Source organism: Harpia harpyja, chromosome 8, assembly GCF_026419915.1.
Source record: "Harpia harpyja isolate bHarHar1 chromosome 8, bHarHar1 primary haplotype, whole genome shotgun sequence".
Taxonomy (NCBI): Eukaryota; Metazoa; Chordata; class Aves; order Accipitriformes; family Accipitridae; genus Harpia; species Harpia harpyja.
The window spans coordinates 30277978-30305143 of NC_068947.1; the positions used below are offsets into that span (position 1 = coordinate 30277978).

The 27166-nt window shown below is 41.8% G+C and overlaps 1 protein-coding gene across 5 annotated transcripts in view; it reads left to right on the forward strand.

Moving 5' to 3' along the window:
- Positions 1 to 2173, forward strand: part of SAMSN1 (SAM domain, SH3 domain and nuclear localization signals 1) — a 123265-nt gene extending 121092 nt beyond the window's left edge. For all 5 annotated transcript variants that reach the window (XM_052794109.1, XM_052794108.1, XM_052794110.1 and 2 more), the window contains one exon: positions 960 to 2173. In XM_052794109.1, coding sequence (XP_052650069.1) covers positions 960 to 1165 — 206 coding nt within the window. In that variant the 3' untranslated portion in view covers positions 1166 to 2173. The remainder of the gene's footprint in view (positions 1 to 959) is intronic.
- The last annotated feature ends 24993 nt before the right edge of the window (positions 2174 to 27166 follow it).

Below are 27166 nucleotides of genomic sequence, written 5' to 3' on the forward strand. Positions count from 1 at the left end.
AGTAAACCTCATGTATTTCACAGCCAGCAAACAGGAGCACAAACTTTAACCACAAGATATATTAGATTCATGATATACAGGTATATCCTGTCTGCGAGGCACCATCTTGTTGAGCTTTTTTTTTTTTGAGAGGTCTGTCGATACTCTCCCTGAGTTGCAGATTTTTGAGTTTGAATAGATTAGTCGTACAGCAGCTGAACAAGGACAAGCTATTTGCAAGACAATTTGCTTCTATTTAGTTTTGGAACAGTGTTCAAAAACCATACAGCAGGAGTTAGGCATCTTAGCTTTTTCTGAGGTCTTTGTGTTTTGGAAAATAACCTTTTGGATATCGAGCTAAGCTTAGGAAGTTTCCATCAGCCACCCACTCCCACTGAAAAGTCCAGTGCTTTGAAAACCTGATTACCACGTCTATATGCTGAGCACTTCTGAAGACCAGCGCATTATATCTTGCTACACAGTGCACAGAGTAGGTAAAATGGTGGGGGTTACATTCAAAAGCATCTATAATGCAATGTGTTATAAACAAGGTGCAGTAGGCAACATGATTAATTGCATGAACAGGCTCTGGAATACATGAATGGGGGAAGGGAAAAGCTGCCATCTCTACTGGGGGCATGGTGACCATGCATGGTGACTGTTGCACCTGTGGACAGCCTAAAGGACCTCAGTCTAAAGGATGAGGCCAAAGTCTCTGGCATTCATCTCTAAGCAACATACTGCAGGATCAAAGCCAACCTCAACATTAGCTTAGATGTTGTTATACTCGTGTAATCATATTTTTAGTTCTTTGATGCTGAGGTTTCTGTTTCTGATAGACAAAAGATACCGATCTAGTCATGTGTATATTACCAACTCTGTTTCTACAGATCTTCAACATCAGTCATGTTTCTATCTCAAAGTCTTTTCCAGGATACTTATTTTGACAATTTTTTTCTCTCTTTTCCTGTTCTTTCTAGTTGAACAACAGCAGAAAAGTGAGGGTGGTCAGGAGACGCTGAGCTTAAGCCCTCACCATGGCTTTGACAAATCACAGTTAAATGACTGCCCAAGAGATTCTGGCTGTTATATCTCATCAGAAAATTCAGATAATGGTAAAGAAGAAGTAGACCCAGAAACCCTGTCTGACATGGTACAGTCAGTAACAATCACTGAGTCAAACTGATTCAGTCCTGCTGCTTTTCTGCAGATTTTCAGAAAAGACAATCAGATTTGTGGGTGTGATGCACAGAAGCAGAAGAAAAAATCTTCTCAACACCAAAAAGCTACTTCTGTCTGATGTATGATGCTCTAGACTGTTTAATAATAAGAATATCTCTTGCTTTTCTTTTCAATGAATCCACAGACATTTCACTGAAAAGGTTTATACATATGTATTTATAAATATTTGTACAGCAAATGCATTTTCTATAATAATAAAGAATTGTTTTAGGTAGTGGTACATAATCTGGACATGTTCATTTCTGGAACTGTCCAAAATGTAAATATTGTACATATTTATTTTAAAATGATACGGATTAATCACACTGTCTCTATTTTCAGATGTGTTTTGCTGTTATTTGTACAGAATGTATTTTCATTGATATATCATCATAATAAAAAGGTGGATACATTCACATCCTACTTTGAAAAGTACCAAGCTAATTCTCATTAATATTAAAGCTGTTTCATACCATTCTTCCCCAAAATGGGCTCTAAAGTAGACTATCGTCTCCTAAACTTTATCCTCGAGGTACGAAAGAACTGTAGTGTGAATCTGAATCAAGCTCTCTGTGTTCATTATCTTTTAGAGAACATAGCCATCTGAATGGCTTATGCACTGGCAATTTCTTTACTCTTATTTTCACACCTGTTCTCATTCTTCCAAAGCATTATACAGAGAATACAAGCTTGGAGCAAAAAAAAAAAATCAGTATCATCAATGCTATGCTTTTATGACGATTTTTTTGTGAAGATCTTACCTTTTGTGCGTGGTGTAAAGTTTGTTAACACAGTATTTGTTTGTATACAAACCTGGAAGATAATGTGGTTATTGTGCACTATTGTCTTTCATATGAGATTTTATTGTCTTTTCCCAGTATATTTTGCACTGAAATACACATTTTAACTGCCTGTCTTTTTAGAGTACTTCCTTCAAAAATAAACAGAATCATGTGTTTGAGCCCTTTAAAAACGACTTGATTTTTAATGTGGTCATTAGATTTCAAAGACTGCTCTGTCTAAGACTAACACAGTAAATGGCAACTCCACTGAGCATTTTTATCATGCATAACAATCTGTGTATCAAATCAATAGAGAAACTTTTTGCTTACTAATTAGTCACGCAATTTTCATAATTTAAGGCATTTTGCATTTATGTTAAAAAGTTTCCACATATTGCTGACAGCTTAAAAGAAAATCACCTTCAGAAGAGATGAAACATGGAAAGTTCCACCCCAAAAAGAGTATTTCTGAAGAAGCTATAAACAAGTGGAAAGATTTTCTCTCCCCCCCCGTGGAAATGCTTTCTGTAGTTTTCATGAGTCCTCAAATTGCTACTGCTGTCAGACTCCTAATACACATATCTGCTTCAAAGGCGATAGTATAAAAATGGCAATTTTAGAAAATTGCATTAACTAGATTTCAAAGATTTGGAGTAAATAAAGTCTGTTTAGAAAAATAAACAAGAATGGCGAATGCTAAGATTTGTTTCTGGTTTTAAGTTAGTTTTTACACTCACAACAATTGTCATCATTTAGCAGCAATGACCCTACATTTCCAGGCATGGTGGGGATGCAGAATCCCTTGAAGAGATGAAGTACGTGAGAGCTTGTATCAAGCAGCTATATTTGTTTCTTAGGGCTTTTCCAACCAGTAGTGTGTCATGACATGCAGTACTGACTTGACTTAATATGACTCTAATAACTTTTTCTGAAATAATGTAGTTGGATTGGCTTCTATCATCTCCTCATTTTAGAGGACGAAAGTCAGCCTGAATTCCTCTAAGAGGGGCTTATCTTTTGGCTTTTGCAGCAGAGGCACTTAGTCTTCAGGTTGTTTCTATCTAGACATCTGTGAAATTGCTGAACCTGTAAAAAATATGTTGAGGTGAGTTTAAATATGATTATGACTGTCAAGAAATGGCTCAGTTAGCTGTGTCAAGGACTAACAACCACTGAGACCAGAGATGTACCCTGATACAAATACTCCGAGAAATGTTTATTTGCATAGGCTTGCAAATGAAAATAGGCCTCCCTAACTAGTTACAGTGAGACAGGCAAGGCTTTCAACAGAGCAAAACACCCAACAGCTGCTATTATTTTACCAGAATCAAACCCTGCATAATTTGGGCTGATGGCAAGAGGATAAACGCATGCGGTTAACTAGGTGGTAACTATGGACACGAGTTGTAGTTTAACCACTCCTGTCTCTAATCAGTAAGGCTTTGTCCAAAGGTCTTGTTCAGAAGAATGTGTCCACTGAAAGCTTGTTCAAGACATTTGTAACTTCCTGCGAAGGCAGAGCAGATTAGATCTCAAACTGAGAAACTTCCGTTCTCTTGAGCTATTCTGAGAAAAAGAATGAGGAAACTTTGTACCACAAAGAAAGAACATGCGTGTTTCCTACAACAAGCATACCCAACCTTCTTTCATCTCTCAGTGGTCTCGTTAATCGCACTGATCATGGATTAAACTCTTTGTAATTTCACAAACAGTCCTCTGACTGGCTTTGGTGCTGGATAATATGAATAGAAGATAATTCTAGCAACTGTTGGAGAAAGTCTGGTGGAGAACTGAGCTACTTTTGAGGAATCTTTAAAATGTCCCAGAGACAGGGAAGAGAAGCAAGCAGCAGAGGGTTTGTTCCTCTCTGTCACTTGCTCAATGGTGTCATGTCCCTTTTCATTTTTATTAACCTTCCTCTACAATTAAGGAGGACTATAAGGTTTGTAAGTCTCTTATTTGGAGGTAACCAAGAGTCCACTGTTCCCTGCAGCTACAAAGCATACAAAAAGATGCAAAACCAATCAGTAATAGTAGAGGTGAAGCTAACGAGGTTAACCCTACTAGCCTTTAGCTGGTGGGGATTTCCCCTGCCGCAGAGTGCCACAGTGCAGGTGCAGCAGACTTCTCCCAGGGCTGCAGCTCTGGGCTGGCTGCCGACACGTGCACTGCCGCCTGCCCGCCGCAGAAAGCTGGTAACTCAGAAAGACTTAGGTGACCACAGAAAAATTCAGGTGGTGGCAGGCACTCTCATGCCCAGGAAGAACCACCTCTGGTCAAACTTAACGTTGCTTTTAGCGACGTTGCCTCATGCTCAGTCCCGTTTGACTGCTGTTCGCAGCTGGCATCACATTAAAGGAGGGCTGCTCTACTGTCAAAGAGGGTAGCAGAATGCCAGATCACAGCCCTGCGATCCATGTGGACTAGCCTGCAGATCCCAGGAGTCAGCATCCTGATCTCCAGGTTTTGTAACAAAACTTCTGAAAGTCAGTGGGCATAAATGCATCAGCATAGAGGCTAGCAACAAGGAGGGTTTTGCATTCATTTTGCTGAGGTGTGAATGAGCATGTGAAGCATAAGGCAGAACACAGGCGTACCTGTGGAAATTCTGGAGGAGACTGATCTCTGAGGAACTCAATTAATTACTGGCTGCCAGCTGGACTTTGCAGCACTCGCACAACCCTCTGAGCCCAGCAGTCCAGCCAATTTTCCACCCACCTGACCGCCCAGTTATCCATCCCATATTTCACCAATCTTACCACTGAGTGGCCAGTCTCTCCTGTGATGTGAGGAAGCCCACAGCTCACACCTGTGATATAAAAGGGGCCTTCATACCATAGTGCTTGCTCCCAGGTGGTGGCAATTACAGTAATTTCTGGCATTGTCAGGGGATCTGCATCACACTGGTGGAGCCATTAGAAAAGAAGGCTGGTATGGAGAGCACAGGGTAATATTGAAAGAAAAAAAGGAAACCTCAGGTGCTGTGAACCAGATAGGCCAGTTTCGAGATGCCACTAGCTTCACAGGGTGAGTACAACCTTCCCCTTTCCCTGGAAATTAGCTGTTCTATCAAGCCAAGGTCAGTACAGTTCTTTCTGCCCACAGATACACACATAAATCTGTGGTGTCAACAGTTAAAAGGAAGACATGCCATAGACTCTGTCAGTGCGTTGGGTCACATTAGCAGCTTGGTGTCTCTCCTAAGACAGCCTCAATGGCAGTTTTGCAACTGAGTAACATGTCATCATAGATGGCTGAGCCTTCCTTCATGTCAGAGGGAAGTAGTTCCATCATGTCTAGTAACAGCATGGCAAACCCTGTGCCTCTTTTTCACAGCTCAAAGCTGAGGGTTTGGGCTACATTAGCTACTGAAGAGGTTATTTGCATCATGCTTTGATGCCTGCTGGCTGTGTATGTTGTACTACTGCTTTGTGCAATGATGCTCTTTGGTCAGTTCCAGGAATACATTACATAGGATGGTATGAGCATCTTCTTTTGGTCTAAGAGTTTCTGCACGAGGTGTTCACTTGCATCCCTGATCTTTGCTTCTTGGTAGGCAATGAGCAGATTTTTCCCTACAACTCAGGGAAGAATGTGGAAGAGGCTAAAATATGGCTGTGTAGAGCATTCAGTTTGTATGTCTCTAGTGTTTGTCTTACCTGATGAACCCATCAGCCTCTAGCTCCTTGTCTGTCTCTGAAGTCCTAAGGGCTGGCCAGAGGGCTGGCACTAGCTAGCTAGCATCCTTTCCACAGATGGACAACAGTGATTTTGTCAAGCTCTGTATTTTACCTGGTTCTAGAAGAAGGGCTTGTCTGTTCACTGGAAGACCAACAAAAGTGGTGTCAAATCTTCTATTTCCTCCTGTCTAGGAAAGGCCAAGAAATGCCACTACAAGCACATGGCAAAAGGGACTGGGGGATAGTAATACATTCAGGGAAACAGAACTGTTAAATCTACAGGGTCACGTCATGTATGCATAATAAACAGCAGTCATTGCATGAACCTGAATTTCTTGGGAAATATGTATTCTCTAGAAGGAGGAAAGAGGTGGGAGGAGGTCCATGATAAGCTAGGGGGATCTGAGATGGTCATCTCATTTTTTTGTGGCTAGGCAGAGTTTGGTCTGACATGCCTAGAAATCTCTGCTAGGCATGAGATGTGTTTGCTGACTGCATGAGCACAGAAAAAATGCCTGTGCCAGGAAGCCAGGCACAAATGAGGGACAAGAAGGCTGAAGGTCAGGTGCTGTTCCTTAACAGTTCACATACCTTCGTTGCTTAATTTAAACCTAGCCAGTGTCCCACAATGCATGTGTTCCCTGGGTAGAGCCCACATGTCCTCGCCTCCTAAGGTGCATTCCCCATGCCAACCAACTACATTAATGCCCTCCTACTTACTGGTGCTCTGATGTGGGGCTGTGGCAAACCCCGGGCTTTCTCAAATGATCCACATTCAGAGATCTCAGATTTCAAAGTCTGATTCTCCATGACTCCTCTGTGCTCACAGTGAGTGAGGGTTAGATGCACTCTTACTACTGTCCTATTACTTTCCCATTATAGAAGCTGTGCAACCCAGGTTTTCCAAAATACCTGTCTCTATTCCTCAGTCATGGCTTCTGGAGATGTTCCCCACATATGGGCGGCCTCTCTTGTTGTGTGCCATACATGAGTTTTTAGGGTAGAACGTCAAAAGGGTAGACATGTTGTGCAACTCAGCATTGGGACACAGAGACAGGTCAAGAGTGTGCAGGACCATGGAGTAGTTTTGACAGACTGTGGGCAAGCTGGTTGACACTGTTTGGGTACCAGTCATGTCCCTATGGCCGAGGGAAGATGTGGGAGGTCTTCAACCTGAATCATTCCCAAGCCTTAGCTTGCCTGCAGAAGGAGCCAAACTGTGTGAATCATAGCTACCTTGACTGCAAACTAACATACAAGTGTTAAGAGTTGGTGACTTGGGATTGAGTTTGAATACAGCAGCGTATACTCCACTGTCATGACAGAGCCTCTGCTGCTTCTACTCTCTCAGTTTTCGATGCACCCTCATCTGGACACTACTGGCCTGCTTTGCTTGGGTGCCCAGTACTCAGTGCAGGTCTCAGTGACTGCTCCTGGAGCTGGTTAGCTCAGCCAGAGCTGAAAATCAGGTCCCAGCCTTTTGCCACTTTTCCATGAAAAGAAACAAGGTACTTGTAATTTGTGCCTGTGACACACATCATATCACAAATCCCTCTAAAATGTTCACCATCATATTAGAGAGCAGTCCCTTGCTGGCTATCAAAAAAAACATCCTCCAGGGAAAGCACTTAAAATATTATCAGCAACAACCTTACACTTTACAGAGTGCAAATGTAAAAGAAATGGAAAGAGAAAGCCACTCGTGGGGAAAATACGCTATAGAGAAAAATGAATACAGAAAAACTGAGGAACTTGCATGCTTTCAAAGAAATCTCTCTGTATATTACCTAACTACTTTGCTTCCTATGTTTGCTCTCATCTTTAACATAAGAGGTGAATGACTAACACCATTCTTTACAATGGCGTATTAAAATAAAACGTAACTTACTGGAAGAAGAGTTATTTATCTTTAAATACCTTTGTGGTAAAAATATACAGTAAATACTTCTTTTATTTGCTTGCCTATCTGTCTAGCTACATAGCTATTTAAAGACAGCGATGAAGTATCAGAAGGAGCTAGAAGATTATTAGTGTAACTGATAGCTCTGCACCACTCAATAAATGCTATGAACATGCCTACAGGATATCTACCTGTCGTCTTAGTTCTGCTTTATTTTTAGACAAAATGTATTAGCAATCTTTGCTCATTTTAACTTGGTTAAGCAAAACATGCTTTATAACCTAGAAAAGGCTTCCATCTGGGACTTTGGAGGGGTTGCTTTCTCACTTTGCTTTCAGAGTGAAAGGAAAGCCACCATTAGTGGAAGTGGTTGAGTGACCAGTGACTTTGTCAGCTATGGCTTCCCTTCATTAGAGAAAAAAAATGGTAAAATTGACTGGTTTGGACCGAATTTGTGGACATATGTAGAACTTACTTAGTTAAGGGATCAAAAATACTCTGTGTTGCAAAAAGCATTAAGACTGTGGCTATATTGGCCAGGCCCTGCAGGTGGTTAGTGAGGTCTGTGAAAGGAAAGACAATGTCTCAGTGTCTAGCAGAACAGGACCCATGTATGAGAGAAGCTGTATATACTCTTACATTTTTGATATAGCAGTGAATATGTGTTTCCTATAATACTGGTTTGCCCCGTGAGACAGACCAACCACCTATAATTCTTGTATAAACTCAGTCTCTGCAGCACCATAATTTCATGTTTTGCTCTGGAGAAAGACCTGAATCTTGCACAACTAGCAGAGAATTTAGACATTATTTGCTAAAAATAAACAAATTTGTGTGAGACACGATTCAACAATTTAAGATCCTAGATAACAGGATTAGCTACATATTGTACAGTACTTCACAGTTTCAAAATTGAGTAGAGGGGATCATTTAATTAAAACCTATTCAACTGAAAATCCTATTTATCTGAAACAAATGTTTGTCCTATCTATAATATCAACAAACTATTCACATGAGCAACTAGCAATAAACAACAGAAAGATGCACAATGAATGTCAATTAACACAATTTGCTTTCAAATAAACTTGCAGTTTATGTATACAGCTTTAGTACTGTCCTGTGTATCCATTATAAAGGTCAATTAACCTCAATTGCAACTAGTCAGCTTGTTCTAAAACAAAATCAGCATAAGATACCTTTTTTTTTTTTTTTTTTTTTTTAAAAATCAGCATCTCAGCAATTCAGTTGCCTGGCACTGAAGAAGTTCTAAATTGCTAAAAGTCTTTGCTGAAAGTTTTATGTTAGAGAAGTAAAAAAAAAAAAGGGGGGGGGAAGTAAGATTAGCTGAAATCGGTGAGGTATCACAGTGTGGCTGCATAAAGCTTTTTAAAAATATTCATTATTCAGCATATAATCATACAGATTCAGAACAACAAAGAGCTTTGGTAAGTGTGTGCCTCAAAGGATGAAAATCTTCCTAAGTAAAGCTTTCAATGCATACGCTAATCCAAGACTACACTAACAAATCTCTTGAAATGGAAATCCTTGCTGAAAATGGCCTGTGTGCTTTAAACACTATCAAAGATTTTTTTTTTTTTTTTCCCCTCTCCCCTTTGGCTGCAGAATGTCAGCATTTATGGTAAAAGTCAATCAGGTGCTCACTTGTTTTGCTTAATCAGGAAGAAATGGTACCACATGAGCACTGAGAGCTCTCATCTGGAATTGCACAAGCATCACTAACTCAAAGGACCATCAATATTGTAGAAAGCAAAGGCAAGTGATTGGAAGTCTGACATACTGGTCTGTGAAAGAGGCATATGCGTGACATTTTAAAAGAGAATATTTGTAATCACACTCAGGAAAACACAGGTGAATCACTGGACTCAGAGGAACACTTGTTTTCTCAGATATTAATAATTACATTGCTAATTAAAACCAAAAAAACCCAAAGCTAAACAAACCCGAAACCAATATGGATTATTGATCACTTTGCAGGACATCATACACTGGCCATTCCAGCTGCTGACCACACCAACTATTGAGCCAGGCTTATATCCAATTTGTCACTGTCTGAGAGGATAACTCACTTCTTAACATGAAAGGTAGTGTCTGACATCATGAATCAGAATTCTGGCCCTACCAGACACTTCTAGGGTTTTTTTGAAGCTGGTGATAGTTATAAAATGACTATGGTGGTGTATTCTCTTTTTAGAAAACATACGAGACTGTACAAAGACCTAGGGGGAAAAAAGATTGCTTTCTTGGAGTGTACTAACAAACCTCCATTCACAGAAGGTTAACAGGGCTCTGTGCTTTCTGTGTCCTTTATGATCTTCATCTTTGCTGTCGGCAGACAGCGTTCAGTACCACAGTGCAATTTTCCCAACAGTACTGCTACTGAGGCTTATGGAATATTAAAAAAATATGCTAAAACTTGAGAACATAATTATACTGGACATAAAACTGTAGGAAAATGCTTGGTTTTCTGGGTAAAATTCACCTGCATCCCTAAGGCCTATGAAACGCTTACTATTGCAGTCTAAGAAATACAGAATCTCTTAACTACATTAGAGTATCCTGACTCACTGCTTCATCCTACTTCAGTGCTTAAGTCTTCCTAAAGGTGATCTTTACTTACTTACCACTTCACTGCTATAGCAAACATCAAACTCCATTACACTGTTTCACTTATTAGGATTACATCACTATACAGAGCAACTACTGTTCATAACAAATAAGAGTCACAGCCCTGTTTGATGGGTGTGTGCTTTCAAAATTCAGCAACAAACATGAACACAGTTCATGACTACAGAAGAAGTGAAAATTTTTCTTTTCATTTGTTCACATTGCTAAAAGAAGCCCTCCTAAAACCAAGTCAGTGTCTGAACCTTAGCATTATGGTTTCAGCATGAGATGGAGTGAAAACAGATGCTTGGCTTGGCTAGCTAACAATGAATGGTTGACCTGTATAGACGAGGCTAGAAATCTTCTGCTAATCCCTAAGTTTCGTGTGAAAAGAGAAAATGTGCAGTTATTGATCCAGGATATGCCGAGATGCTGCAGTTCCTTCAACTAAAAAAAAAATATTTACTATGATCTCTCAATAGTTGAAAAACTTTGCAATGAAACATTTCTGTACCCACATAAGAACTATTTGCTAGAGGAAAGCATGTCTCATAAATCATGGGGTTTGGTCTGGTAACATTATAAGAAATAGACCATCTGAGTCAGCCAGCTTGGAGTAAGGTAATACCTCCTAAAAGGCATCCTGAACATCATCAGGGTCTTGTGAAACAACATTTTGATTAGCTAAGTGAAAATGAATCACAAGTGTTGGCATACAGCTATGCTATCATTTTATTCGAAGAATGATCAATTGGTAGCAGAGTGATGAAACATTAAACAGAAAGATCAATTCAAGACATTATATTCTTACAAGACTCCTAGATCCTCTACTCAAGACCTGATAGTTTCCACAAGACTTATCAGACATGAACGATAATTACAAAGATATGGTAATTGAGGGCATTAAATCAAGCATGTGAGCTAGATCTGCTGTCACAGCAAAACTTCTTCATTGAGAACTGGCAGAGAAGGATTTTCTTCCCCCTCGACTGGCACAGCAGGATCCTCATCCAGCCACTGGCACAGTAACAGGTTCCACTTTAAATCTATCCTATCTACACCCTGTTGAAGTAATTCAGTTAATTGCGTGCATCAGTCTTTGGAGAAATCTTTCATACTGCTAGTTATGTCCTTGGGTGAGTATGGTAGCAATCGAGCACTGTGGTAGCACACTGCTGCCTCCTAGATCTGGAGTTGCTGCTACAGAGCCAAGATTCCACTTAAGCACCAAGGAACCAAGAAGCCCACAAGACCATCTAAGCTTTTAAATGCTATAAATTACTCAAGAAGGGATGTACCATAAGCATAAATGTTCACCGTGGCACAAAGCACTATATGGGGGGAAAAGCTAGCCAGAATATGACTTGACAATTTAAAGAATTTGAAACTAATGTGACTTTATTAAATTTCTTTTTTCAGCTCTAAGGGAAAAGAAAGAAAGAAAGAAAGACCAAGTAAAACCAAAAGGATTGCAAGGAAGGCCAGACAAAACATTCACCCAGACAGCTGAGCCACAGTTCTTCTACAGACTGTGCCAATATTGACTTCCACATAAAGTCCTATTTTTTTATAGAAAAGGTTAACCTTCCACAATTTACTTACTCATGAAATATAAGGTGAACAGAGACACTGATGCAAATGATCCAGTATATTAAAAAACGCATTGAGCCAGGAAACATTCAAAGTTCTGTTATAAATTATCTTTTAAGGTCTGGGATAGCAGACATAGCGGCTGTGCCAAGCCCTATTAACTGGAATAGCTGGATTTAGAAGGAATCTGCTATTAGGGTTGGTCTCTAAAAGATATAGGGGCTTTCTGTCCCACTCATCCTTTAAAGATTATTTCAAAAAGGTTATAGGCAGCCTATCATGTTGTTAGGAGCTGAGTAGCAAAGTAGACATGGACAACTGGAAGTATATGTTTCAAAGGAGCAAGGTATAATAACAACTGTTTGATCCCTTCCTATCCTATCCTATCCTATAAAAGTTACTGCTATAATTTATTAGGGTGGGTGAGAAAGAGGCTAAGTTGGCTTGGTTAGCTTTTGAAGTGAACTGAAAATGTTAGGCTGTGGTGTTCTCCTTCCCCTATTGCCCTCAGACAGCAGTCAGAGAAGTAACCAAAGACAAGCAGGGAAGAACTGAGTTTATATGCTGCTGATCTGAATAATAAAGTTTTTCTGCTTCTCTCTCTGGCCTAGGACACCAGAGAGATGAGTTGACACCCCCCTCCTTTATTTTTAGCTACTATTCCACTGAGTCAAAACATTTGTGGTGATGCTGGGAGTTTGAAAGAGCAGGAGCCTGTAAGAAATTCCCCCAAACTTCCCACTGACTAGGGACCTGAAAGGCCTGTAGCTGTTCGGTCCTAACTTAAGGCTTGCATGAAATAGCCTATGTGGGGCAGTAATACTGTGCCAGGTCTCTGTGCAGCCAATTTCATTCTGCTGTAATACAGCAATTCTCTCCTCTTTATGAAGAAACTAGGGTTGTGGAGGAAGGTTTTGTACAGAAGAGCACTTCCAATTAAGCCCCAAACAATTACAATACTCATGCACATATTTCTTGGAAGAGGCAACTCTTCACTAAAAGAAATTACTAAATTCCAGAATCAGAGCGCTTAGAGATGGGATGAGTCCCTCTCCCTGTAGGACTGTCCTTTAGTAGATAAGTTTAAAACTTGCTAACATTTGCTGAGATGAATGGAAAGGTTCTGATACAGAGTGGGACGGTCTTTAAAATGAATTGTATTTTTCCTTTAAATATGAGTAATGTGCTAGCTGGTGAGAATTGAAAGGGACAAAATCAGAAAGATGAAAAAAAAAATATTTCCTTGGGTATGAGATCTGATATAGAGATATTTACTATGTAGGCTGTGCTGAAAACCCTCTAACACTTTGGAGGCACCATTCTGGTCCTGCTTACCTGCTGCGGTTGAGGCAGAACAGGGTTAGTGTTGGGACAGCAAGAGAAATTCCCTGAGAAAAGGATTTCCTCTGACAGGTGTATTGACCCTGGCTAATAAGAAATGCCAAAGAGATGCCAGATTTGAGAGGAGGTTTGAGGAGACCTTGATCCAGTGTCCCCACCTCCAGTGAGTTTATGTGAACCCAGTGTCCCATACCTTTGCAAAGCCAAAAGAGACAGCAGACTATGCAGTCAGCTGGGTTTGGGTTTCACAGTTCTTTGCTCAATATGTGAAGCTCTTACGAGGGCCACGCAAGTTCATCAGTCAAGCACGGAGCAACCCAGACACCATGTCCTCACGTGTTCAGCCACTTTTTACAAGCTGCAGTATTTTAATACTGTGTGAAGTAATACACCCAGCCAAAGCAGGTTTCTCCTACTTCTGCCAGAAGGTAAATTAGCAGTAGCGACTTTTACAACTACACTTTCTCAGACATTTTAGAGTCAGTTGGTAACTTATGTGGTCACTTTCTTAGCAAGAAAAGTGCTTGTGCAGTATCTGCCATATGTGCTCTATCTGGCATTTAATCATTCTTTTTAATTTAACTGAGAAAGATAACTCCTCTTGTGTCTAGTCTCTTCAGGAGGTGACTTACTTCCTGTGTAATTTCACTTTGTGTGGCATGAAAAACAACTATGCTGTTCATTTCTTCCTGTCTCCTCATTTTTAGCTCTAAGGTATACAGCTCGGTACTCTTGCACGTTATGCTAGAGGTCTATTAAGCAGCATACTGGTGCACCGATCTGGAAAAATGTAGCAGTCAATGATGCTGGCTGCATTCAGCGAGCCTCGTAAATTGTGGGCACGTTCTCTGCATCGCTTAAGAGGTGCTGAGGTAAAAGAGAGAAGCTGTGCTACCTGCATGCATGATTGATCGCCAGCACTGAAACATTCCCTCGAGCACGCTGCTGTTCCTTTGCCACCTTTGCTCCAATGGGCATTTCAGCAGGGGAGGCAGAGATGAGAAGGAGAAAGAAGGCTGCAGGGGATGCAGCCAGGTTATAGCACGGTCTGTCCGTATTCATTGCGACTAAGGCCTTGGAGATGCCGCTAGGTGCTGCATGTCAGAGCAGCTCCCTGGCTGCCCCAACCTGCCTGTGGGCTGGCAGCCAGGCAAGGAGTTTGGAAGCCATAACCAGTTCCTCCCTCTGCTTCAACAAATGTGGACTCAGCAAAGCTGAAGCTCTGGCCCAGCGCCTTTGCTGAACACAGAGCCTGGGATGCGGGTGTATTTTTACCACTTGCATTCTCCCTCGAAGTCTGAGACTGGAACATTTATGCAGAATTCATTCGCTGAGTTTTTAATTCTTTGCAGGCAAAACAGTGTGTCAGCAGGTATTGTCTTGCTCTCTGAAAGAAGTAATCATCTTTAGCAGCACTTCCAGTCAGAGGGTCTCCAGGGCTGACTCCAAGATCTGCAAAGTCAAAGGGGATGTTTGAAAGAGAGGGCTCTGGATTCAGCTCCAAAGCCTGTCAGACATTTTAAGTATGTCACTCGGCACTCCTTGAAAGTATCACTGTCCCTGTATTATGGGCGTAAATTGTAATGTAAAGAGACCCAAGTTTTGCTAAAGACTCCTACGCAAAATGGTGGCGGCTGCTATTACGAGTGATATCCTGTGTTTCTCTATTTTCTCCCTTGATTATGTACCTCTGAGGGTATCAGCACCTCAGCTGTCACTGGTATGAGCTGGCACAGAATTTGGAAATAACCTCTTAGCTGCTGTCTGTGAGGGAGCTTCGAAACAGTGCCTGCCTGCCACAGGCAGCGAGCCACCAGCTGTGAGGCCATGCTGCCCGAGCAGTTCCCATGCTGCCAGGCAGCCCTTGCAAAGCAGCCTCACCCCCCGAATCTTCCACACCAAGTGCCCAAACAAGTATCAGGAATGATGCTCAAGCAAGCCATTCACGGTATGGGCACGAAAACAAAATAAAACCCCTTGCCTTGATAACCATTTCTGAATAAAGACAAATACATCTTCCACTCGCTGGGTGTGACTGAAAAAATTAATGTGCTCTTCCTCCCCTGACCCTGCTATTTCTGTCACCAGCGTGCTGGTGGCAGCCATCCTCCCTTCCGCAGACCTGTCCTTCCCATCCATGCGAGGCTCCCTGTGCAGGTTTCAGAGCTGCAGTGGACTGGGGAAACCCAATGGCCAACCTGCAAGGCTTGACTCCTGGCAGGCCAAAAAGGGCAATGGTGAACCCTCACTAAAAATGGTGGGCTGCATCTCACCCGAAGGTGGGCCCTCGGTGTGCGCTGCCCACGCACCGCTCCCTGACGTGGGCTTGCAGGAGCCATCCTGGGCTCAGCGCTTGGTTTTACCCAAGAAGTAACATCAAACTACGTGGTGATGTGGGGAGACAGCGCTGAAACTGCCAGCCTCACACCTGCGTGAGAAGGACAGCCAAGCTGAAACCTCCTCGCCAAGCAAAACCTCCTGGGGGCCAGGGCCTCTCGCAGCCCCGGGTCAGGGCAGCGCTGGTCTCCATTAACCCCACACGGGGAAAGTGTCCTGGCTGCGGGGGCTGCCGTGAGCGGCACGCAGGGCGTGGGCGAGGGGAGGTGACGGCCCCTGGGCAGGCGCGGGGAAGGGGAGCGCAAGGCCGTAGCACGACGGCTTGTGGTGAGGAGCTCCTGTGGGGCAGGGTGAGGGACCTCAGAGCCTCCTGGAACTTCCCAAGACCTGACAGCTCAGCTGCCAGGTGCTCCTCCATGTTGTTAAGTAGATGAGGAGGGGAGAGCCTCTCCTTTGGAAAGGGGGATAATTAAGACATCAGGGCTTAATTTATTTGTCTTTGCCCTAAAAATGTTGCATTAGAAAGCTCCTGTTTTCTGTGGCATTATGAAGGACAACAAATGGACAGAGAGGCCAGAGGACCGAGCTCTGGTGAGAGCCATGCTGAGGAATACCTCATGTTAAACAAGCAAGATAATTATTCTGCTCTACTTAGCATCGGCTAGGCCTTGTTCGGAGAATGGCAATCATTTGGGGGTGTAGCGTTTTAAAACAGACAGAGAAATTGGAGAGAGTTCAGATGAGAGCAACAAAAATGATTAAAGAGTTAGTAAATAAGACCTCTGAGAAAAGGTTATGAGAGCAGGTCCTGCTCGGTCTGGAGGAAAGAGGACTGAGGGGAAGCATTACTGCCTACAAATATGCAAAGGGCTGTTATGGAGAGGACATAGACCAATTATTCTCATTAGAGAACAAGGACAGAACAAGAAGTAATGGGTTTAAGGTGCAACAAGGGGGAATTTAGATTTAATATTAGGCAAATGTTATAACTATTGGAAAAGTTAGGCAACGGAACAAGTTTACAGAGAAGATGGCGGAATCACCCTTACCAGAGAAATATGTGGCTGAGATTAGAGACTCATCTATCAGGGCTAGGCTAAGACTGATGAAACTCAGAATCCTTCTGCGGTGCACAGGGATGTTCCTGAGCCCCTCACGGGCAGACGACAAGGGCTCCTAACAAACAGAAAGCTATCAATTCAGAGGAAAATGAGAGGCTTGTGTATACGCACGTGCATGTGTATGTATATGAATACTGCTGAAATTAACACCATACAATGAAAGAAATGTTATCAGTAGTCACAGCCCTTATTGTTATCCCATGTTTTGTCCCAAAACGCAATGCCTCCACGTCAGCCTTTCTCCAGCACTATGGAAACCATGACTGGGACATCAGTAAAACTGTATATACAGTTTTGGGTCCCAATTCTGCATTCTTTTTCCTACAGGGTGATGAGCTCGGCAGAAAGCTCACAGAGCTTGATTTACAACCAAAAGAACACACAATGTGGAAGTTACTGTGCTACTGCCATGGATGCTACTGTGACAGCTTCATCATTTTCACCCCTATGCCTAGTTCAGATACAACTGCACAACTAAAACCAGGTCCTTCCTACTCAATGATTACCTTAACTGCAAGCCAGAAGTCATCAAAGGCACGAGCAGGGAACCACAGATGGTAATGCAAGCACTGAGTCACTCCTACTACTACCTGCAGTGTCTGAACACTGTAGAGCCTGATAAATGCCACTTTCTTGCTATGAAAATAGAGTGCAAACAGAGAAATAGCAGTATCTGAAATTCAAACATTCCCTTATATTTAGATTAACTTCTGTGAAATCCTAAAAGCTTTGAAAATCAACATAAGTGACCACTGTGCTTTAGAAGTTTAATAACTATCAATACATTTGGTGAATTTTTTCCAAGACAGACATGAATTTCTCCTTTTGTCATTAAAAGGACGTCCAACCCAAATCAAAAAGCTCACACATTCGGTCCACGCTGAATCTTCAAAGGCTATTCTGATAATTTTGAAAATTTTGGACTAAATAATACAATTAATTGCAGGCAGGCAGTCTATGTACCATTTAGCCTAGACCAAGGTTTTATGCTGAAGTTATAAATTCATCTGAAACAGAAAAAAAAATGGGGTGGAGCTATCATAAACAAAGTATTAGTCCAACTGTGAAACACTGAAAAGGGTGACAGCGTAGTCAAGTGCAAGCACAAACTACTTATTTGCTAATATACTGTAGTCATCTGGAAAGACTCCTCTCCTTGCTGTAGGTCAGTGCTCTGCAGAGGTTATCATCACTGACCAAGCTCTTTGTAACATTTTTGAGGCTATTGTAAAGGCAAGCAAGAAGCATGTGTTGATAAAGAACTGATTTGAAATGTCAGCCATATGGGAGAAGGTGCCAGCAGAGCTAGCTGGCTTTTTTTTTTCTTTTTTACAAGTACAAGGGGATTAAAACCTTCCTGGTCAGGAAGCAAACCCTGAGGAAAAGCAGCCAAAAGTCTGACAGGGCTGTGAACCTCATAGCCATAGCAATAATTTTGCAAATGACTAACAATAAGGAGTCGATAATCCAAAGGATGATCTCTGAAGTGAAGAGCAGCAAATTACTTTGGGGAGAAAATCAATTATCTCCAATGCAGTTTCGTGGCTGCACAGCCTACAATATGCAAATGCACAGAAGTTACCAGAGTCACAGAAACCTGAATATCAAACTTAAAAGAAAAAAATCCAAAGAATTTTACAAGAATCACTGAAAAAGTGTCCTCCTCATGAATGGATGCATAGCTGCTTTATTGACACAGCTACAACATTATTCTAATATTCTTCATCACAAAGGCTGACAGCCGTCTAGAGATGTCAGCATCTATGAAAGAGATGCTGCACTGTGGTGAAAGCAGAACAGGGGACTGGGTCTGGGAGGCAGTACAGAAATCAAATTATCATCAAATACTGTGGGCAGATTTTTAACATCTTTTCTCTTGCTGAGTGGTGTCTTACTCCATAACTGGGTCACTGAAATTAATGGAACTACTTGCAAGTAAAACAGTACTCAACGTGCCTTGGAGCATCAGAGTCTGACCCACAGTATATATTCAAATGTCACCTTGTATTTTAATGCACCTCAGACTTGAGGGGTTTTAAAAATTATTATTAATTTAGAAATAGATTCCTTATTGGGATCAGGCTCTTTTTTTTTCACTAGAAGCACAAATGTCTTTAGAGGGGACATCTGAACATTTGGCCACTTGTTAATAAAAATCCCATTTCCATGCGTGTAATCCACATTCCCTGAAGATTTTAAGAGCAAGGAGCTTATTGTTGATGAAAAGGCAGAAGCGCAGCCTAAGGGCTGCTTGGCAACTCCAGGCGGATGGAGGCCTCCAAGGGGAGGGTGCGTTCCTCAAGCATCTGCTGGTGAGCCAGGAAAACTACTGTCTGGGACAGACCTCATTTACATTGCAGTTAAGCATTGGGTTGGGGCACTTTGGTTAAAATGCATTTAACCTTTGGATTTAAGGATAATAAAATACTATTATCCCTGTTGGGGGATAATTGGCAAAAGGACTGTATCAACTGTGCTTGGAATGAAGAGTTTCCCTAATTATAAGCACCGCCTTCAGGACCACATGAGGGAAACCTCTGAAAAGGCTGGGAAAGAAATGAGACAAGAAAAGTTTTTTCCAGAACATCTTATTTAGGAGCAAGGATTTTTCTCATCCTTGGTATATCACTGGTATTTTCTAAAATATCACTGGTATTTTCTAAAAACGGGAACAGAATGGTGTCACTTCCGAGATGTCAAAAAAGAGCTGAAAGTACTTGGACTCAAGCCATGGAGAGAGAGTAACCTAACTGAGGGACATGGATAAGGACCTCCTAGCCTTATTACGTGATCTGAGAGAAGGGACAGACACTTTTCTCGGGGTCAAAAAAAAAGCAGTGAGAGATCTTTGTGCCCCACAGGTGAATTTCCCCAATTCTGGGCAATACATTTTAAGACATAACAGAGAAGATGGAAAAAGTATTTGCAAATTGCCTCAGTACTTACAGCTGTGAGAGGCGGATTGGGGTTAAGACTTCCCTTGGAGGAGGAAGTCTCACCTAATACCATTTTACTGTTTTTCAAGCTTATTCTGTGACCCTTTTATACCTGCCAATAATGGGCTCTTCAAAGATACTCACTGCCAGTGAATATGTGGGGCTGAATAACACCTTCAGAGATAACTTCATTTAGTGTCCCAAGCTGCTGGGATAAGGCACTAAGTTGGAGTTACTTAAATATTCTTTAAAAAAAAAGTAACTTCTAAAAACTTGAATATAGACCTTATTATTACCCATAGAACTTCACTGAAAGCATGGTGAGTTGTAAGAAGCTGCAAACTTGTCCAGTCCAAGGTCCACCCAAGTGTATGGACTCCCCAGGCCACATGCCACGAAAGCAAAGATTGCCTCCAAGGATCGTTTAGGTCAGCCCATGAAGTTCTGGGCTTTCAGACCCCCTTTCTGCTGGGGTGTTGCTGCTGAGTTAATTTTCAATCCCAAATTAAACTGACACTGCACCAACATAAGCACGAGCACTAAATCCCCACTGAGGGAACTCTTCTTTTTTCATTGGGTATAAAGTACAGCTGAGTGGCCCTCAAAATAAACATTTATGGCAAAAACCAGTCAGTCATGGCTGAGACAGCTGGATGAGAACTATTGTGCAAGTAGTGCCTCAGTTACACTCTTCACTCTTTTGGAGCAGCACTGAGTTATGCACACCTGCTTGCTATAGTATATGACATGTTCTAATATTGAAAATATGTATACGGAAATAAATACTAAAACCAAGATGTAAAGACTACACACCATATCCCATGCCTCTGGGCATTCCTTTGCTTAGGCTCATTAGTAACAAGAATTACCATACTAAAGAAATACATTGGTCTGCCTAACATAGCAAGCAAAAAGAGCTCTCAGAAGGAGGCGCTATGAAATATTTACATATATTAATTCTGTGAAGGCATACATAGGCCTTAGAAAAGTTTTGCCCTAACACCTATTTTGTACAAGATGGCCAATGCTCTGCAACTTGAAAATCATTATCCCTTCCATCAGCTTCTGTTCTTATTCTTATTGTCAACCCGAAAGTCCAGCCCAAGGTACCCACAACATTTAGCCTTTTATAAGACAGATCTCATCAAGAATTCAGTTCACCAAATCTTGACAAGAATTTTCTTTTTTCAAGTAGCATAGGCAGTATGTATATGTATTTAAAGATAACATGGGAGTTGGTTGTCTTAGTAACAGGATCTTTCAGCCATTGCATTTAGTATTTACTCAGCACTGGAAATGTACACTTTATTGAGAAGAAACATGGTATTTTTATTAGTCTGCCCCTGTGTATATGTCCATCAGCAGCAAATGCATGCCGTGTAGTTTGACTTTCCATTTCTGAGTTATGTGAAACCTCTGAGAAGAGAGCACGCAGAAATGAAACCAGGGCACCTGGTGCAATGTATTTTTGTTACAAGTATTTTGAGAGAAAAAAACTGTTGTGAGAGTTTAAAGCACTGCACTAAAGATATTCCTTGTCTCACAATTATATCTCCAGCAGCAGAAGAGTGTAAAAGCATTTCTATTCCATAGTTTCATATTCTGATGAAAAAAATCTACAGAAAATAGTTAGGAAAGAGGGTATTTCTACAGTGCTAGTTTCCACAACTGTATTAATGTGCAGTAAAAATTTAACAAGCACTGTTAAATGCTGTTTTACTTGACATTTGAGGGGCGGGGAGTGAGGGAATATACATATAAAGGGCTATTTCAAAGCCCGCTTCAGTCTGAGAGAAGCAAGGCATCAGTTATAGCTGCATCAATTAAAATGCAGGAGAAATTAAGTAGGAGAGAGCCATTTAATTTTGGGTCCAGCCAGGATGCCAAAAGGATTGTATCTCTTCTTCTGCAAACGTGCCATGGGATTTTTCATCCTCCTAGCAAGAGACCAGAGTTGCCCTCCGATGCCAAGCAGAACGCTACACCTCCAGCTGCCCAGTGCCTCCTGGGAGGGTGCGGGGACGGAGGCCGGGCTGACTGGGGACAGAGTGCCACCTACCGCGGCACCGAGCCCCGTCCTTCCCGCCGGGGCTGTGCAGAGCCTGGCATCAGTTTGCTCCGAAACCACGGGCAAAACTCCCCGTGGCTTGGATGGATTTTGTTTCAAGCCCTAAGGACTGCATCAGCCCCTTCCCACTGGGCTAGTGCGAGCCGATGGGATCACAGCAAGTCGCCGGCGGTGCAAGAGTGCGTTGCTCGGGACCTTGTAGTCCCAAACGCAGAGCTGATGCTGGAGAAGACTTAACTGCACGAACTAACCTGGTGGTCTGTTTCTTGTAATAGTCTGTGTGTTACCTCTTGCTCCTAGGTTAACCTGGCTATTGCACCAAGAAATCCACTCCTGGGCTGCAATCTCTCATTATCATTTCAGACTGTGTAAACCACTTCTGTATTATATCAATTTAATATCTGATATGGCCTCCGTCACGGTATTATATCATACCCTTACAGGATGAAGGACTCCAGTGTAATACGGCTTTTCCTTCTCTAACTACCGTGATCCTCTATCCATTTTGCCATTCAGATGGAACAGAGCCTGCTCAGATAAAGAAGCAGAATGTTATAGTCACATAGAATAAACGTAATGGCAGACAGAACATTTATTCTGTATTAAAAAAAAAAGAGCTGGAAAATAGACGTGGAAAGGCACAATGGTGGTGAGAGCAGGTTGAACCAGACAGTTCCACTGGTTAAAGCACTATCCAACAAATGCAGCCTTCTTCTTTCATCATGAAGAGTTTTCTCCCCGATCCTGACTTTCTCAATTTTGTTTCACTCTAAATACCGTTGCATAGATGGGTTTGCAATGGACTTTTTGGTTAACTGCTGAAAATGAGCCAGGAAGTCTATGTTACCAGACGGCATTATCAGACTGTGCGCTTTCCCCAGAGGGGAAGGCACATGATTTAATCATGTTTCCTATGTAGGGCTCTCCTGATGCTCTGGCAAAAGCTGGCGGTGCCACACAGCACAGGTGCAAGGGAGGTTGCAAAGCACCCAGCTGGATGGAGGTCAGCAGCAGGAGGAGCAGAGAGGTGGATCAGTTTCCCAGCAGTAATCACTTCCCCCAAGTCATTTAAAATGTTTGTGTTTAAAAAGAAAACTGCTTTTTTCCTCCATTTCTTTTGCCATCCTTCTGTATAGGATAGAGAAAGCTTCCTGTTTCTGTCAAAAGAGGAGGAAAAAAAGATAGATAATACACGTTGTTTAAAAATGGCACAGAGATTGTAAGCTGATTTTCCTGACAGGCCCTCCATGAATTATCTCATTATCGTAGGCTGCAAACTAAACCGCATTTTTCTTAGGACTGCCTTTTACAGGAAGAGCTTTGCTCCTAACAGTTTATCACACATTTGAGCTAAAATCTATCAATCTGCACTAAAAAAATCAGAGAGTTCTGAGAACTGGGGAAAGGTTTCAGCTAGTAAAGCTTTTTGTCTAATGAACTTTCCAGAAAAAATAAATAGGCTTTGCTTATCCTGCTCAGATTTTAGGGCCATGCAATTCAAAACTGAAATATATAAACCAGTCACACAGAAACAGGCTTATCCATAGCATTCTTACGCCCACAAAGAAACCAGAACGAAGAAACAGAATGGCAAAAAATTACTAGCCCTCAGTGACTGAAGGTGTTATTTTATGGGAGATCTACTGTACGAAATCAAAGAGGTTTAACTATTTGGCTCCCAATCACATACCCTTTGGAAATATCCAGACATGCCATATTTTCCCTATATTGAGCCAGAATGTGTAATCCAACTTCAAAAACTGTATATTACTGTGTCCGTACACAGCATGATATACAACTATCGTTTTGCTTTAAATTAATGTAATAGCAACAAGGATGCAGACACGGATCTTTCAATTCAGATTATTTATTACCACTGAAATTGCAAACCCCTTCGTTACCATTTGGTTTTGGTTTATTTTGCTGATATGCATATTGCAGGTGTTGTAGATATGTAGCAGTTGCCTAACTATATTCTTTCTGAGTAGCACATTGTTATATATCTATATCTATCCTACAGTTCTTCTGTCATACCTAACTGCTGCTGAAATGAAAGCATGGAACATGGTTACCATAGCATACAGCAGACAGAGAAGGACAGGTAGCACATTGTATTGTTCTTTGGATCCTTTTCAGCAAAGTGAGGACAAGGTATTGATGTTGCATGATATGAACTGAATCTACGTCTCCTTGTGAGACTCCCAGCTATGGTGGGAGTAAACAGGTAAGGAAAAAAAAAAGGAGTAAGTTTGTTGCTCTGCAGCTGAAGCTGTCAAGGTCCTTAGGAAAGGGAGAATCTGAAAGAATCGACATCTGTCAGCTCTGCTCACTTTGGGACTGACTGACAGCAAGAAAAGAGCTATTATACTGAGATGGAAAACATTTGGGGCTTCTCCAGAACATATGAAGACATGCATTCTCTGTCACAACAATTCAGCAGGAATTAATGTACTTCTATTACATCTTTCTGAGATTGCAAAATCCCTCCCTCACACTGCTGTTTAACTGTAATTATTGGTACTGTGGGACCACCTCAGGGTGTCAACAGCCGCAGCTCCCTTTCTGCTATGTGCAAAGAACAGCAAAAAAAAAGCAGTCCTGCCCAATGAGACCGTTTGTACATAGTCAGAAATGTTTCTTAGAACCACGACACAAACATACTGTTGCATTTTTATCAGTATTTTATATTCTGTAAAAATATTCTGAAGCTTGAGGGCTCAGTGCCCACAAATATGCTGGCACACAGATTTCACATATCTTGTAAAGTCTACTACTGTGCTGGTGTGTGCACATGCAGTAGCTGATTTTTCAAATAGGCAAAAGCATGCACTTGCATATCTGAGCAGCAGGACTGAGCCAAAAGCATGGCAAAGAATTATTGGCTGCAAGAAGGTATTGATGCAGTCCAGCAGACCTATACACAGCACAATCATTCAAGAAAGAGAGAGAAAGCTGGCATGGGATTTTTATTTTAGTGTGATTGCACAGAAAGACTTATTTCTGCTCCTGTGGATGGATCATTTTCTGTAGCAGTGCACTCTTCTAGAACGGCTCTAACTTTACAGTATCTGCTTCCAACAAACTTCTCTCCAAGCTAAACAGACACTTGCTACTCACATGACAGTGCATGGGGGAGTGATGCTGAGAAAGGAAGACACACTGTGGCTAACATCTTTGCTTGTCTTGTACGAGTAATCTGACTAATGTCAGAATGATTCCATCAATATTGTCAGAAATAGGTTCAAGAGCCCTCCAGGTACATTGCAAGCCTTGGCACACACAACAACTAATGCAAAGTGGATGCCAACTGACCAGAGGTTCTGGGAAGGTATGAAGCAACACTAAGGACCTTGACTTAAGCTGATGAGCCCAAGTTTTCTTATTCTGTGTTCTCATCATTTCTTTCCCTATTTCAGACAGACTAGAGTATATAAGAGGCATTGTGGGATATACTGTCAAGTGCCATTGGTTTCACGTATCGCACTCAGAAATAAAACCAAACTGAGTTTGTATAACGCTAGATGAGCTTGCTCACATCCTGGTCGTATTTGAACTATGTATCCATTAAACTGAAGTATGCTGGATATTCACACAATAATGACAACTCTGGATCCTTCAGGACAGATATGTGCTATAAAGATCATTAGGAAATGCCACTAACACTTTGCCCAAACAGCAATTATAAATGAGGACACTTCTCTCCCATGATTTTTGCTGACCTTCCTTAATACAGATTCCTTTCCTTAAAAGAATGGAAGAAGGCTGATGTTGTGAGCTCTCTGGAATAGTGTTTGAGACATCTTGCTTCGAACTGTATTTGGCCTCCAGGCTTGTTTGTTCTTGAGTCGTTGAGTCACTGAATTTCTGTGTTCCTCTGCTTCACACTGTGTAGAGAGGAATAATACATTCTCTTACCTATTATTTCTCCTGTATACTTGGATTAGAAATAATTTGCATCAGGGACTAGCTCTTCTATCAAAGTAGGCATGTCATAGTTGCTCCTAGAGTACCATAACACTATTTATAAGGGATAATTGAAATAGATCTTCTGTGTCAGTGGAAAGATTCACTATAAAGGCCCAAAAGTTCTTAACCAGTGTACAAACCTGCTGATGTACTCTAGGTGATACCTTCAGGAAAAGAACAATCGTAAAATAGATATTCTGAGACTTTAGCCTCAGTACCCCACAGAAAGAAAAGCAAGACTTCTCCATCCACACATATTGCAAAACCTCTTCTTCCTTGCCTAGGGAGCTTGCTGTTAAGGCAGCTATATTTGAGTGCATTCCTCTGTTTATCCTTTTGTTGTCACTTACAATAGACAAAATTGACAAGCCTGACTGACATCTGTATGGATTTCATATACGCAGCAACAACGTGAATGAGAAAATGGGCTCTTGGGAGACTGCTAGGAGTCTTGTTCATTATCACTATCATGATTCATGCAGATGATGAGACTCCCAGCCATAACCTCCTCCTTGTGCTCTAGGTTGCGCTTTGCAGCACCTTGTCACCAAACGGTTGTACAAGCAGTTTTCCTGTGACCCCCGGAGTTTCTGCGGTATCGATCTCCCTGCTTCCACACAGGACACCTGGGCAGAAGGTAGATGATGTGCTCCAGACATCAGCACAAATCCAAGCCAAGACACAATTCAGCCCCACTAACCCAGGCTGCCAGTGGCTGGGGAGAATTCAGCCAATCTCACAGCTGCTGTTGAGCTGTTGGCCTTGCAACACCTACCCAAAATGGCACTTTGGTGAAGCAGGAAGAGAAACTCTCATACCAGACCAGTAAGTGCCAAACCTGCTCTGTCTCATCAATAAAAGGTCCCTGCTTTTTTTTTTTTTCATACTGCAGCAAGCTGTATCAGCATGCAGACCAACTGAAATTCAAGTAGAGAAGTGGGAGAGAGACCTGTGAAAATCTCATTTCTCTTCCAGACTGTTTTTCCTGGACATCTACTGGGTTATGTTACACTGTTATCGCTGCAACTGTATTCATGAAAGGGGAAATAGTAATTTCATTGTTAACCTCAAAATTATTTCATGAGGGTTTAGTGAAATAGGTATGTTAATGGCAATTAAATAAACTGTAATGAAAAATGAGGCACTGTTTTCATAACTTATGCCTTTACAAGAATTTGGATAACAACTGCAAAAGGTTAATATGCTTTATATGAATCTGCAGGCATCTGTCAAACACCAAAAGCAGTCTGGGGAAGCAACACTGCATGGCAGAGACATCTGCTGGAAACTTCTCACACTTGTCTCACGCCTCGTGGTTCAGCTCTCTGGGGCTACAAATCCTCGGAGCAGCCCCACGCTGCTCCTGCTGCCTCAGGCTGGGGAGTGGGTTTCTGGCTAATGAAGAATTCAGCTCACACCTGCCTGGCGATGGCCAGTCAGCCACTCAACGGGAGCCAGAAATCTTTAAGCTATATGCTGGAATTTAAATGGAAACTTTTCCATCTAAATTGAAGGTTATACTTCTCTTCCAGCTGCCTGACATTGAACTGTCTGTCAGAGGAAGACTGGGCATTGGTGAAATCCTTCCCTTTCCCAACCGTATACAGCAGAAGATCAATG